This window comes from Phaethon aethereus (genome assembly GCF_964289735.1).
Source record: "Phaethon aethereus genome assembly, chromosome: 1".
Taxonomy (NCBI): domain Eukaryota; kingdom Metazoa; phylum Chordata; class Aves; order Phaethontiformes; family Phaethontidae; genus Phaethon; species Phaethon aethereus.
Genome location: NC_138575.1, coordinates 42,129,271 through 42,144,951, shown reverse-complemented (window position 1 = coordinate 42,144,951; position 15,681 = coordinate 42,129,271). Strand labels below are relative to the sequence as shown.

The 15,681-nt window shown below is 40.5% G+C and overlaps 1 protein-coding gene across 1 annotated transcript in view; it reads right to left on the bottom strand.

Moving 5' to 3' along the window:
• TRHDE (thyrotropin releasing hormone degrading enzyme) overlaps window positions 1-15,681 on the bottom strand; it is a gene marked incomplete at its 5' end in the record, with an annotated part of 213,735 nt that overhangs the window by 73,221 nt on the left and 124,833 nt on the right. The window contains one exon of the mRNA XM_081996334.1: window positions 1,284-1,349. Within this exon, the coding sequence (XP_081852460.1) occupies window positions 1,284-1,349 (66 nt within the window). The remainder of the gene's footprint in view (window positions 1-1,283; window positions 1,350-15,681) is intronic.

The window sequence follows — 15,681 nt, the reverse complement described above, 5'->3', positions numbered from 1 at the left end:
GTTGCCCACACATAGGTGGCTAATGTCATTTGACCTTGACCTGCCACTCAAGAAGGGTAGAGATTTCCCTACAGATCTTGTGTGAAATTGATTAGACCTACCTGGATGTCTTGAATACCCTACTGCACCTAATCTGGCACTAGCTGCCTGTATTTGAGCAACTGCCTCAAGTCCCTAGTCAACAGTCAGTGGTTTGGGCTCATTTTAAAATAATCGTGTAGTGGCTAGCCAACCGAATTGCTCCCTATGCTCTGCCAACTGTATTGACAAGGTTTCTGGGACTCCAGTTGTTCCTATTCACCAAGTGTCAAATAAGATGTCCTAAAATATTCAACACATCCTTGCAGAACTGGTGGACCTACAGCAGACATACTTACCTCATGGGGCAGTTGGAAGCCAGGCAGGATAAATTAAGCTAAAAATTTTTAGATGTCTATGAACAGGCAACCGAGTCCAGCCCTCACTGACAACAACAGGAGCTTGGACGACTAGCTTATATATATATACCTGCTTGTCGAGAGAAATGCAGATGTCTTGACCTTCAGCTGAATCCCAGCTTTGGTGTCAATAGTTACAACTAGAGTACCATGTTTACACATGGCTTGAGTTGGTACTTGTGCCCAAACTCCCTTGATAGTACTCTACATTGGCTTGCACTCTGTCTTTATTGTGGAGTGCCCAGACTACCGCTGTAGGCGAGAAATTTGGGCATATTTGGCTCACTTTATGAAAATTAGACTCTGCCCTTATAGATCCCTGGACTGGACTCTAGAAACTCAGGCCGAGCTTGGGCATAGAAACCAAAGGGAGCATGGACATAGCAACTGTAAGTCTCTACAGCATGCCAAATGTTACAGTAAGTACTTATCTGTTTATGACAAACTTTAAAGCTTTAACAGTTTTGTCCTTCACACAAATCATAACTGCACACAAAATCACAAACACACCTGATGTAAATGCCAAAGCAATGAAGTACTTTCATATGCTTTCCAGCTTATGGGCCTCAGCATGCTGCCACTAAAGTCAATGACAGAAGATTCCATCTTTTACTGCACATCAGTGACATAGCACAAGCACAACATAACAAAGAATAGAAATGCTGAAAAAAAGGTATTTCAATGTTGCCACTGGGTTAACTCAAATGGAATTTCTTTGCATCAATTTTTATATTTGCTCTGGGGTCTTAAGATCTCAATATGCACTATTCACTCCTGACCTCACCAAGAAAAATAACACAGTAAATTCCTGCTTCTCCCTCAATGTAATAGATTAAAGCATGTTACCTTTGACAATGTGTTCCAGAGATCATTTCTGGCTGCATTGCCATACTTGTGAATGGTTAAATAGTCCTACAGAAATAAAATAAAAATTCAAGTCAGTATTACTATATACAAGCCAAAAAAGTAGAGCTGTGAATCACTGCTGTTAGAAGTTAAATCACATCAATGTTTGCATTTGTCAGAAATCTACAAATACACAATATGTTCATCCTAAGGGAGCAAATAAACAGTTTCTTAAGCTAGTTTACAATGCAAAAATTGTTGCTAAAAATTTCATTTACAGCATTCAATGCTCTCTCTTTTCTAAGTCACTCTATAAGCTAAATATTTTGTAGATATATTTAAAATACTTATCTAATGCCAGAAGGGGTTCCTAGGTAATTCTTGGCAATGAAAGGAGAAGCTGCTGAAACACAGATCCAGTTGCTATTTTAGCAGATCATTCTGCATCTAGTGTCAAAAATATGCTCACTCAGATGACAGCTAGATTTGTTACAAAAGATTTAACTGAGCAATAACCTACCTGAACTACAAACTCTTATCTAGGGAGATCGTGGTGCTTCAATGTCAAAATACATCATACTGGCAACTGGGGCTGTAGCAGCTTATCACAAAGGCTCTCCAGAGAGCAGTGGAAGAGGGGTGATGGGGACCCAACTCCGTGCTTGTTCACAGGTACCAACATGTAAACCTAGCTTATATGTGTATACCTGGCTTGTCTAGAGAAATGCAGATGTCTTGACTTTCAGCTGAATCCCAGCTTTGGTGTCATATGTGTTTTCATCTGTGTTTTCACGACATATGTGATGCAGAGTCTGAGGAGGTGTGCTGGTTTTGGCTGGGATAGAGCTAATTTTCTTCATGGTAGCTAGTATGGGGATATGTTTTGAATTTGTGCTGAAAAGAGTGTTGATGATTCAGGGATGTTTTGGTTGTTGCTGAGCAGGGCTTACACAGCATCAAGGACTTTTCTTCTTCTCACACCACCTTGCCAGCGAGACGGCTGGGGGTGCACAAGAAGTCGAGAGGGGACACAGCTGGGACAGCTGACCCCAAATGATCAAAGGGATATTCCATAGCATATGGCGTCATGCTCAGCATTATAAAGCTGGGGGAAGAAGAAGGAAGAGGGGGACATCCAGAGCTACGGCATTTGTCTTCCCAAGTTACCGTTACACGTGATGGAGCCCTGCTTTCCTGGAGATGGCTGAACACCCGCCTGCCCATGGGGAATGGTGAAGGAATTCCTTGTTTTGCTTTGCTTGCGTGCACGGCTTTTGCTTTACCTATTAAACTGTCATTATCTCAAACCATGAGTTTTCTCACTTTTAGTCTTCCGATTCTCTCCCCCATCCCACTGTGAGGGGAGTGAACAAGCGGCTGGGTGGTGTTAGTTGCCAACTGGGGTTTAAACCACGACAGGAGGTTATGAAGTGAATGCTTTCACTTATTCAGCTGCCGTTTCAATGACTGAGGGTCTTTTCTTCTCCCATAGCAACCAGAAAGATAATTCCTGATAAGCTACCATCATATTAACTTAACTTGCCAAATTAATAGTTTAAGCGTATGACCAGTAGGTCTGGAGCTTTCAGGCACAAAACACTTTCAATTTTTAGCAACATCTGGAGAGACAATACTGTTAGTTTCCCACCATTCTATGTCGCTAGACAACAGCTCATTCAATTACAGAAGTGAAATTCAGCAACAATTATTTGAATAAAATACACTTCAAACATTTTGATTGGAATATTTAAGTAAAAAAACACATCAGAGGTTGTAAATCAATGGATTATCCTGCATTTGAATTTCTACCATCTCCACTTTACACAATGGTAGAAGACAAACCCTAATTTACAGCACAATGATAAAACTGGGACAAATTTGCTGACTCTGTTATCTGTGCTTTGTGTGAAGTAAGATACTTTGGGAATAATTAGTATTTGGAAAGCAAATTTTCTGATACACAAATTGTAGCACCTGTGACAGATTTAGCTTTTTTCAGCCAACTCATAGTACAAGAAGCAGCAACTCCCATTTAATCACAGGCTAGGAAGGCTAAATGAGCACACTGACTCTAAATGCAGTGCCGAGTCTTAACAATGTCATGAGACTAACTTGGAAAAAAGACAATATTATATAGGCTGCACCTATAGCACACTGTGCTTCCATTTTGCCTAAAAAAACAGAATCATTTAAGGCACAGTGAAATATTCAATAGCTTTCAAAGCTAAAGAAGTTGAATTGCAAATTAAAAAGCTGAAATAGGAATAAACAAAAATGGGACTGAGTAAATAAATAACAACAAATATACATGTGCATTCTAAGTGGTACTAGAAAATGCTGCATGTATTGGTCCTTCTGAGAGTTGCTTTCAGAATCATTACACAGCAAAATAAAATGGGTGGAACACTTGGGGATTTACTCCATCCAGGCAATAATCCTGTTTACCAATCTACTATTAGACATTAAATTTGACTTTTACATTTTGCATTCAGAAAGACTGCAAAGAGATGAAATGTGTCTATCCTTTTCTTTTGTTTTTTTCTCCCAATACACAGATTGGGAGGTTTAGATGTGGCTTGTCATTCAGTTAAAAATCTATTATCCGCCAATCTAACACATTTATCACACAAAGCAAAACAAAAGGAATCTTAACATTTACAATGAAATATGACAATACAATGATAAACACAACGTATGAGTACAGTCCTGGTACCATACAACTTGATCACTCATATTTTCATTATTTCATGAAAGTTGCATTGAGACCATATACATAGCATCACACTAGGAGTGTTATCAAATGCATAGTACACAAAAAGCAGTCCTAACTGACAGTGTGCATCAAAATATGCTTCCAATAGTAAATCTACATTGTAATCCAAAATGAGTGCACTTTCTACAGGCACAAGAGCAAAAGGTTCCTGAACCCAGTCCCGTCAAACACCCTTATATATCAGTATCCTCTTTTCAATAATAACCAGTAGCAGACACCTAGAAAGGGTATAAAATGGGACGAGCATACAGTGATACTTCTCCAGTAATGCTCTCCCATCATCCAGCACTTATGGCACAAGAAATCCTGAGCAGATTAGTATCTTTGTATTTAATAGTTATCTCCTGTGAATTTGGCCAGTTGCTTTCTGAACTCATATGATTGTCTAGATTTGCAACACCTTATGAAAAAGCATTCCCCACTTCGGTGACCTGTTGTGTGAAGATACCCTTTTGAAATATCTGCCCATCTGCTGGTTTCATCTGCTGCTCCCTAGTTCTGGCACTAGAAGACACAGTGCATTACTGGGGGACTACTAGTAGTAGTATCCCTACTTCACTCTCACCAAGTCAGGGTTTGCGTGGCAAGGTTTTGGTAGCAGGGGGGCTACAGGGGTGCCTTCTTTGAGAAGCTGCTAGAAGCCTCCCCTATGTCTGACAGAGCCAATGCAGGCCAGCTCCAAGATGGACCTGCTGTAGGCCAAGGCTGAGCCCATCAGCGACGGTGGTAGCACCTCTGGGATAATATATTTAAGAAGAGGCAAAAAACCTGCACAATGGCAGCTTGAGAGAGTAGTGAGAGTAAGTGAGAGGAACAGCTCTGCAGACAGCCAGGTCAGAGCAGCAGGAGGGGCAGGAGGGGCTCCAGGCACCAGAGCAGAGATTCCCCTGCAAACCATGGTGAAGACCACAGTGAGGCCGGCTGTGCCCCTGCAGCCCATGGAAGTCCACGGTGGAGCAGATCTCCACCTGCAGCCCGGGGAGGACCCCACCCAGCAGGTGGCTGCCCGAAGGAGGCCATGACCCCATGGGAAGCCTACACTGGAGCAGTCTCCTGGCAGGACCTGTGGACCCATGGAGAGAGAGGAGTCCAGGCTGGAGCAGGTTTGCTGGCAGGACTTGTGACCCCGTGGGGGACCCACGCTGGAGCAGCCTGTTCCTGAAGGTCGGCACCTCGTGGAGGGACCCAGGCTGCAGCAGTTCATGAAGAACTGCAGCCTGTGGGAAGGACTCATGTTGGAGAAGTTCATGGAGGACTGTCTCTTGTGGGAGGGACCCCACTCTGGAGCAGGGGAAGAATGTGAGGGGTCCTCCCTCTGAGGAGGAAGGAGCAGCAGAAAACAATGTATGATGAACTGACCACAATCCCCATTTCCCACCCCCTGCGCCACTCCAGGGGAGGAGTTAAAGAAAATTGGGAGTGAAGTTAAGCCCAAGAAGAAGGGAGGGGTGGGGAGAAGGTGCTTTTAAGATTTGGTTTTATTTCTCATTATCCTACTTGATTGGTAATAAATTAAATTAATTTTTCCTCAAATCAAGTCTGTTTTGCCCGTGACAGTGACTGATGAGTGATCTCCCTGTCTTTTTCCGGACCCATGAGCTTTTTGTTATATTTTTCTCTCCCCTGTCCAGCTGAGGACAGAGAGTGATAGGGCGGTTTTGGTGGGCACTTGCCGTCCAGCCAGGGTACATGCAACACACCAAGCCATTCATGCTTTTACAGATCTGTATCGTATGTGTCCTCATACCAGAGCTTGGTTTTATACTGAGAACACCACCAGACCCAACCACTCGCAGCTATGCTGCAGTTACATTTTTTTACCAGCATGCAAGCCGTTGACTTCAAAGCTAGTGAGGTTTACCATGACCCAGCCTGAACTTTCATTACCAAATTATCAGCCTCTCTTGAAGTACCTTTCATGGACAGGCATTCTACTTCAAAAGGAAGAGAAAAGGCTTATACATATCAGTGTTAAATACATCCCAGGAAGTATTAAAATAGGAGCCAAACATCTATACGTACCCTGTTCTAAGTTCTGTTCTAAGGATGGAACAAGCAGGAATATAATCCAGTTTTCCTCCTGGGGACCCATATCTAAGTCTTAAGTAGCTTGCAAAGGGGCAGAATACATGTTCTCATTCACTGTAATTCTCCAGGGCGGGAGTATTAGCCACCCCTTCACCTTTACATTGAATAGAAAAGAACCAAAGCAAACAGAAGAGAGATGCAAGCCACTGAACAGAAATGGAGGATGACACTAAAAACACAGCTGAGTCTAAGCTGCGCTCAGCACAGCTCCAAAGCAGGTAAAGTGACTTAAAGCCACCTTCTCACAAACACATATGCCCAGAATCATCTCGCTGCAAGGCTGCTTCCCATCATAAACTCGCAAGTCTATCACCTACGAAAGCTGTTCCATCAACTGGAGTATGCTGGAGCATGAAGCTATGCTTCAGACACCTTCCTAACCTTTAGCTATAACCCTGTGGTACATGTGAGGAGAAAAGATGCCATGAAAACCTCTTTAACAACCCAAGACTCAAGAGCGCTCGTCTACAACTGCCTCTTTCTCCTTCACTGTAATGCAACATCTGAACTTTTTTTTTGTCATGGAGAAAGTAGAAAGAGAGTTCACAGACCCTACTGCAGTGTCAACATGAAAATTAATCAAACACAGACACAAAAATGATCACTTGCTTTTACATTTTCAGCAAGCATCCTCTTGTAATACTCTTCTCAACATCCTGGCATTAAAACATGAAGCCACTCTGCCAAAAAGAATAAGGCAATATGATCCCTTCACCTCTATCAATAACAAAAATTTAATCAGACAATGTGATTCTCTGACATGTGTTTTAGTAATTTTTAACATAATTTAAAAAAAATCCAGAATCTGTCACAGCATGAAAACAAAGTCCAATTATTGCACAACCAAAACCTAAAATCTTGCAAAAAATCCCAAGACATTTGGAGTATAATATAAAGTTTTGTCAAATAGTAATCTTAATCCCCTCAAAAAAATTAAAAGGCTGAATTCTTTTGAAATTATTTTATTACTTGAATACTGAAGCAGATAGCTTGAACAGTAGCAGAAATAGGAGTACAGTCAAGTGCTAAAGGATTTTGAAACATGTTTGTAGTAATGTTGTATTGATTAAGTTTGCAGGCCTTTTATTGTATTAGATTTTTTTAAGAAAAGGAGATTAAAAAAAGGAAAAAAACTTTTATCCCTTTGCAATCTTAGTTCTCTCAGTACTACTAGGGATTGAGCCTCTTCATTTTGAAAAACTTAACTACCCCACCATCCAAACACGATAACACTCACAACTAATAAAAGGTAGTGACTGATAAATGCAAAGAGGTTAAACAAGTGTAAAGGGGGAATATGTCTCCAAACATGTATCTTACTTTCAGGGGAGACTTCAGATCTATAACCAGGAATTGAAACATCAATTCTAGGACCAAACTCCTTTCTCCGTTTATCTGTATGAAGTCGATTGACTGGCTGAAGGGAACAGCTCCCAACTTACATGAGTGGTGCTGAGATCTGAAACAGATTAACATTGAAGAACTTACTACTTCTCCTAAAGTTAACTGGGAAATTCCACTATATACGATGAGTTAGGAAAAAGTAGCAAAATATTTTAGCATCAAATTCTTGGGACTACATTCCTCTGAATGGCCTCATTTCTCAGGGCTCAGGAAACAGCGGTCTGGCCTCTACTTCCCTCTTTTGTATTTCATTCCCACTCCTGGGTGCACTCCCTTCAGCCTACAGCATGTTCTTGTTGAATAGTTTTATACATGACCGCTCTATCTCACCAAAGATTTAGAGCTACTAATAAAAACATTTAGTTCAGATGGAAATCGGGCTCTAAGGTTCTGGCTTTCAAATCCAGCATTTTTGTTTTCCCAGAAATTTGTGTGCTCAACCTTAAGCCACCAGACACCATCTGACAGACGCTGACTCACTGAATGTAACATGCCACCTTTTTTCCTCTTTCCTTCACAGTGCTAACATCAAAGCTGCTATCGCATATTATCTTGGCATTGCCTAACATTCAAATAAAAAAGCCTGGGCAAGGGTCAGAGGAAGGAAGGTACTGCATATGTTTGCAATGGTGAGCGACAAACAAGAGGGAGTGAGAACCAGTGGTAAAGCACTACCAGCAAGCTACAAAGAAATGAAGTTTCCTGTAAAAAAGGAAGACTACTGAATAAAAAAGCTAGAATAGCCAACTCGGTTTGCAGCATTTTTCAGCGGTACAACAGACTAACCCTTGAGAAAGAGCCTTAAGGAAGACAAGTGACCACCTTCCTGGCCAGGCAGACAAGCAGTAGAGTACAAAATAAGGAGCAGGTAAATTCACCTTATTGGTCATGGTAAACATTGTATAAGGCAAATTAGATGGGGGTTAACTCTATTTGTGTCAGAATTAATTTGTACCAGTGAGTCAAGCTGCAGAGCTACCTCCAAACTGAAAGAAGAGCTGTGATCAGGCCACTTATCAAAGCAGTACTGCAAAGCCAGCTAAGAAAAACCTTGAAAACAGATTTTTCCAGGTCAAGCAAGACAAGCAACTTCTTGACATTCGACATCAGTTTTACTAAGAGTGCCCAAAACTGCTTCCAGGCAGTCTTGTCAGAAACCACCAACCCACAGAATACACTGGAGTCACAGAATATACTTTAACTTTCATGAGTTCAACCAGAGGATCAAAACCGTTTATATCCTTCCTATACTTTAATCTACTATTGCATCAAAATGTGTTCCTCCAACAAAAAATTAAGTTACTCACTGGACAACAAGACAAGAATTAAACTAACTAAAAAAGCATTTCAATCTACAATAACAAAAAACCAGCACCAAAATTATATTGAAACAGCAAGCACGTAAGGAGTATAAGGCCATGCCTGCAGCGTAGGCAATCCCCACCTACTACTAAAATTATCACACCTGTTTTATATACAGCCACCGCATCAAATGCATTCCTCTATCTCCTGATGACACTTTGGTGGTACAGCCTAAGACTAAGTACCTTCCACAACCTCTGCTCCTCCTTGTCCCCATCCTCCTGTTTATGAGGCTACTTTGCAAACTAGACCTCTGAAACGGCCTGTCTAGGATGTAAATCTATCATTCTACACCACGGACACCCTTCCTTCCTTGATCAAGTTTACCACGAAGGACTCCAAACTCTTCCACTGGTACAGATGAAGTGGCGCTGGGTGGCCTTGCGTGGAAGAGAAGGAGCAGCTGGAGGCAGCATTGAGGAAAACAGAAGGGTGGTTTCCAAAGCCAGTGTCCTGCCCAAGTTCACGCGCAGTATAATGAAACAGACCAGACACGAAGAAACACAGTAGTGATTTCAGAAGATAAAGTTAAGAGAAAGATTATCAATGTATCACATTTAAGGGGAACAAAAAGCTTATTTTGAAGTGCATTTCTCTAAAAGCGACGCTCATATGTTCAACTAATGGTTGATGGTATCATTCCTCATCAATAAGCTAATTTTTACAGTGAATTAGTTAACCTTCATTAAACCTCATGTAGAGACACTGACATTCAGAACTGAAGCAGACTAAACTCAGTGACTTCAACTCACAATGAAAACACTATAATGAATTAAAGTAAACGAAGTAACAGTTAATTTCCGTTTTGAAAGTGCCCACATGGTGCTACAATGAGGTTTAACTAATCCAATTACTATTCACACCTTCAGCTACACAAAGTAGCTGAAGGTGTGAATAGTAATTGGATTAGTAGTATATATCTTTGTATAAACACAGCTTAAACCTTCTTTACTTGGCATTAAAAATAAAACTCTGAATTAGAATTTTACATCGTTAGAATCAAAGAATATATTATTATCCTGCTAAGGATAATCTTTTTCTTCTTATTATTTCTAATAATTCTACACATATCAGTGGAGCTATCTGTTGAATCTCTTCCACATAGAAATTTATTGGCTAAAATATTTTAAGTGATTAGTAATTCTATCTGTATCTTCATTTTCTGAAAGTGGTGCTGCTCTAAGATGTCCAGGCCTGGCAGATAGAACTGGGTTTTTTCTATTTTTTTAATCTTCTCCAAATCTTGTTAGTCTTTTTCTTTAAATAATAACACAAAAGAATTATTTTATCTGCTCCATATACAATCATACTTTCTCAATTGCTAATTTATCCCTCTGGTATTTTTACCATAAGCTGCTTTAAGCAATTAAAAATTCTTAAGAGCAAGTAACACTTTCAATGTTCCCAAAAATTTTACTGTGTTACCACAGGAAAGCGGTGTTTAAAATGTCCACTATCAGGAACTTCTTAGCTAACTTCTAGATTCACACTCACAAATAGATAGAAAGAAGCTAAAAAAAGCCAGAGGTGTGCAACACACTTCAGAGGCATCATGCATGTAATTCACTTCAGCTGTGTTTGGCCTTCTCTTTGGGCTACTATCTCAGTCAATGCATAAAATCCTAGGGAAGGAAATCAGTGGAATCCCATCAATATACACCAGCTGAAATTCCAACCCTTTATTTTCAAAAGGTATATTTAGATTTTTTTCATACACAACAGTGATACAATGATCGCAATCAGCAGCAACTGGAAAATATCCACTGTCAATATGTCGTATCTGCAATTAAACCATTATATCCAAACAGCAAGCTATAACTACTAATCAGGAAGAGTGATATTGGAACCATATATGGAAATAAATCTTAATTTTCTCTAGAGCAAATGATGCTGAATAGGCCACATAATTACAGTATTTTACTTTGTCCTTTTTCCTTTGTAATTCATAATACTCCCATACGCTCTAACAATAATCAGATCAGCAGAACTGACAATTCTGGCATTTATATGGGTCAATGGGATTTTTAGCGTTCATTTTAGTGGGAGAAGAATTAGGGCAATGTTGAGAGTATCTTATCCGCGGTTTTGGGAAGCGTAACATTCATTTAGAGGATATAGATAGGACTTGTCCCAGACAGCATGCCATCCAGGTTGAGACACAAGAGAAACTGGTAAGAGAAAGGACGAAGTAAGAGCCATCGTTAAGTCAACGGGCTGCTTGCTTTGCTCTACTTGCTTCTTGTTGATAAGAAACCAGTACTGTAAATCAGAAGTAACCCAACTGAAATAAATACAGCCCTGTCATTTTCATTCCAACACGAGAAAAGAATCAAACCTCCAACCACTGTAAGAAACACAATTTTGCAATTAATACATCTTCTGCATTGCAACTCAGTGAATCCAATATGAATGGGGCACCTAAAACAGATTCAAAATTTGTACTCAGGCAAATTTCCAGCTACTTTAAAATACCTCCTGCTTTGCTAGGAAACCTTATTAAAAGATCAGTATTATTAAATGGAAAGGTTTATTTCCCTTGAAAAATTCAGCTTCACCTATCAGCTATTAACATGAAGAGGAAGGAGGTTCCATTTTCAAACACAGCAACAGCAATTGCAGTGTGGTGGCAAAACAGTTGGCATGCAAAGTCTAAAGGGAACAGTTAGAAGGATTGCGGGGTTATTGCCTAGCAGAGTCTGATGGTATCCGCTGTGCAGTGAGAAACCTGCTAGTATATTAAGCCTGGCTTTAAAGAAAAATGTATTTGATGTATTATTTCGTAGTGGCACTAAACTACTGAGCTAAGAACAAATCTTATAGAAATAAAGTACTATTGAAATTGAACTGCATATATTTGACTGAATTTGTACATTCATTTTAGTTCTGCCTTGTTTGGTTGTATAATGTGTTTGGACCTAAAACCAGATATTGCTCAATAAATACATTTTTAATGCATACAAAAAATGATGGAATGTTTTCCAGAGATACTTGGATGGCACCTGCTAATTGTAACAGGTTGGCTGCTTATTCCTCTGTATTAACTTGAACTAAGCCCAGAGATTGCTAACGAGGCAAAAAAATCTCTGCTGTACTGTTCTGTAATACTTTTTTCTATAGAAGCCCCAGAAATGGAAAGGAGAAGAAGGAGAGGAGAAGGAGAAGGAGAAGGAGAAGGAGAAGGAGAAGGAGAAGGAGGAGAAAGTTTTGATGATGGCCTGTTTTATCTAGTAAGGATTCTGGTTTTTTCTGAATGTCCTCCACTAGGCTGAACAGAAAGAGATTTATTTAATTTCCAACATGTATTAAGTGTTAACTAGGAGTTCCATCCTGCAACCTTTGTGCTGGAAATATCCCACTGACTTCTAAAGAGCTAAGGGAAATTTTGATTGCATGAGGACAGCAAAATCACACACAAAACATATACTTCCAGCACCCTGAAAAGTCCATTGTGCTGCCTCATCGCAACAGAGGCAAGGTTGTCACCGAGCTCCTATCAGAAAAACAGTATAATTTGTTTCCAAAAGGAAACATTTTCTTAAATAGCCGCTCAACCCCCTGAAATTATCTGAGAAGTCATACCTATCATTCTTCCTCTTAATAATTCCTATAATAAAAATGAAAGATAAAATAGTCATAACTGAATTTCACATGTAACAAAATAAGAGCGGCTCACTGAAAGCACACCAAGTGCATACGCACACGCTGGCTATAATACGGCTGACTGTAACATCGTCATAAAGGGCCACCGTGTTCTGACGAAACTAACTTAACAAGTTCAGTAAATCATGTGTATACTAATTGTTTTTCTTTTTGTAAGAGGCTTTAGCAACGGAACAGTAAAGCAACATTTTATCCTAGCTGAAGGACAGCGTGTCTTCCTCCCAACAAAGGCGACACCGACTGTAACCCTGCTCTGAACGTGGGCGCTGGGGACATCGCCTGCTACCGAGGTTCAGCAGCACTGCTTATAACTCTCCCTGCTGGGACCTCCAAAGTGGCCAAGATGTAACTGAGCTGAAACCTTACCTTCAAAAAGTCCACCTCAGACTGAATTCCTCTCCAAAATCTCAGTCAGCACCAGAAAGAAAGTATGAAAAAATATCACATTTTACATTTTCTCGTCACTCTTTCCTCTGAAAAGCTCTGCTGTCCCCATGCACTGGAGCACAGGTCTAAAGGTCAGAAGGAAAGCGATCTTGTTTCAGGAATGCGCTTTTTCGTAGCGCCGATCAACTTTAGGTGACACAGCCGCTGGAGAGCCCCTCTGTCCCCCTGCACCCACCCACCTGCTCACAGCCGAGGGGCTCAGGGCGAGGTGAGAGCCCTGCAGCAGACGGGAAGAGCCCGAGTCTCCCTTCACTCGGCCACCCCCGACAGCCGGGGAAGAAAACTGCCTGATCCAAACGCTCCGGGGACAAAAAGCAGAGCAGAAAGGAGGGAAAGGAGTTAATATAATCAAACAGGAATATTCTGCTAATGCAACATTTTCGGGGAAAGCTCTCTCTGCACAGCACCTGCGTTATATGGGGCAAAAATCACCAGCAGTCATGACGGGTGGCTGCTACAGTTGTGGGTGCGCTGCGTTTGGCCCCATGGACTGATTTTTAGCAGAACTGGACTCTGACTGAACCCGGTGTGAAGTCTGTTCTGAGTACCTGAAATAGTTTATAACGCTAGATACTTTGACAGAACATCTTCTTGGATTTCAAAATAGATATTTAAATTTCATGGACCTTTTTTGTTTTAATCACGTTGGTCCAATTTCCCCCAAAATGTGCCGACACTCCACTCTCACTGATTTATTTAAAGCAACATTAATTGTGTGATCAACACTTTCTGGAGGCCCACCTAGGTGCCCCGAGGCTGAGATGCAGCCACGCGGAGCGCCCACAGCTGACGGCGAAGCCAGTGGAAGCTGTGCGTTTTCTGATCCATAAGTGCTAACATGCATGGGAGGGAAAAGTGCTGCACTGGGCATCTCATATTGCATATTCCATACTTGTGCAAATTTTAACTTAAATTTCTGTGGGCCTAGATCTCCATTCATAAAATGAGGCTAGCACCACCCCTTCCCTCCCTACGAGGTTTATGTTTTCTGTTCACTAACGGTTGGTGATGCACTCTCATACCATACTGGATGGCATTTAAGAAAAATGTATGCAGCTGCTAGGAACTGAGGCTACAAAGCAAATGAAAAGTACACAAAACTATTGAATAGAAGGACAACTCGGTTAGCATGGTCACTTTGTGAACTGAATCAGACATTGTGCTATGTAGAAAACACTGGGCAACTCCATAATTAAAAATCCAGGTTAAAGCGTGTACAAAAAAAAGGAAAAGAATGCAAAGAAAAAATTAACTTTAGCATTTCTCAATAACTATACATTTAAATTATGCATCTTCAGTTGCACTTTTTCCTTAAACAGGAGCATTCTGGTATACACATAGCATACTCAAACCCTCTTGGAGCTAGAAGGACTTCCATTTTTGGCAGTGATACGCGAGTCTGGCCCCTTACTACGCTGTACAACTTTTAACACTTTCAAAGGAAAAAAATATTGTAACACCGCAAGTTACAGAAGTTTCTTAATTAAACTTTTACTGACCTACTTAAGTCATGGCGGAAAAAGCTACAGAAAAAGTCCATAACTGAATTGATTTAACAAATGCAAACCTAAAATCCAGAGTGATGTAAATTAGAAATGAGAAATGCTGAGAGGCCAGAAAAGGTGAAAGATGTTATCAATCTCATATGACATGCAGTGTAGAAAACAGTGATGTCAGCTCCTCTGAGATTTCCTATGACTTCCTATGTCCTGCTTTTAACATGCTCAAGTTACCTTGTTGACAACTGTCAGTAGAAGTGAGACAGTTTCAAAAATAAAATGATCAGTAGCAACTAACTTAAGGACAGGTGGTAGCTAGTATGCCCATGGTGATACTTCGATGTTCATCAGGGCCATACACTCTGTGCTCTTCTAAACCAGAGGAGATGGGTGCAGAATTAGCTAAAAAGTACTTTACTCAACATCTACTAAATGCACCAGCAAGGTGACCTGCAACACCTGAGGTATTCCAGCTGGTGGCAAAAGTCACATTGTGAGCAGAGGAAGACTCCAGGTACTTGCATGGGCACTCTTGATCCAGAGACAGCATCACAGCTCATTGCTTCACTGAGCCTGATCCTAAGATGCCCGATTTTTTTTGTTTTTACAGAAAACTCTATTAAGAAATCTCTAACAATGTCTCATTTTAAACTGCATACAGTGAATTGGGAATAAAGATATAATATGTATGATAAAACGGGTACACTGAAACCTGTTTAATATACTATGTAAAAAATAGGTTATGAAATAATACTCCAGAAATAGATTAATACCTTTCTTGTACTACTAGAATATGGAAAATAGCACATTAGAGCTTTATTTTACACCTAGAAAGGTTCTGATAGGGTTTCACATGGACTGCCACAATTCAAACAGAACACAGGAATGCACAGAGGTGTCTAAAAAGCAGGAAATACTAAGCAGTGTGGATGAAAGAAAGTCTAACTAGCCAGCTTTATGATAGCAAAAAGTGATTGAAATCTGAACCTTGCTGTATTTAACAGCTTGCATGTCACATTTCCCCAGACAGCTCCTCTGAAAGGTTGACCAATTTGTTTCAATACAGTGGCCACTGAATAGCACCAAAAAAGACAGCGTATATCCAAAGCACTGCATGGAAATTCTTCCAAATGTACAATGTGAAGCCTAAAGTACAAAAGCAGTT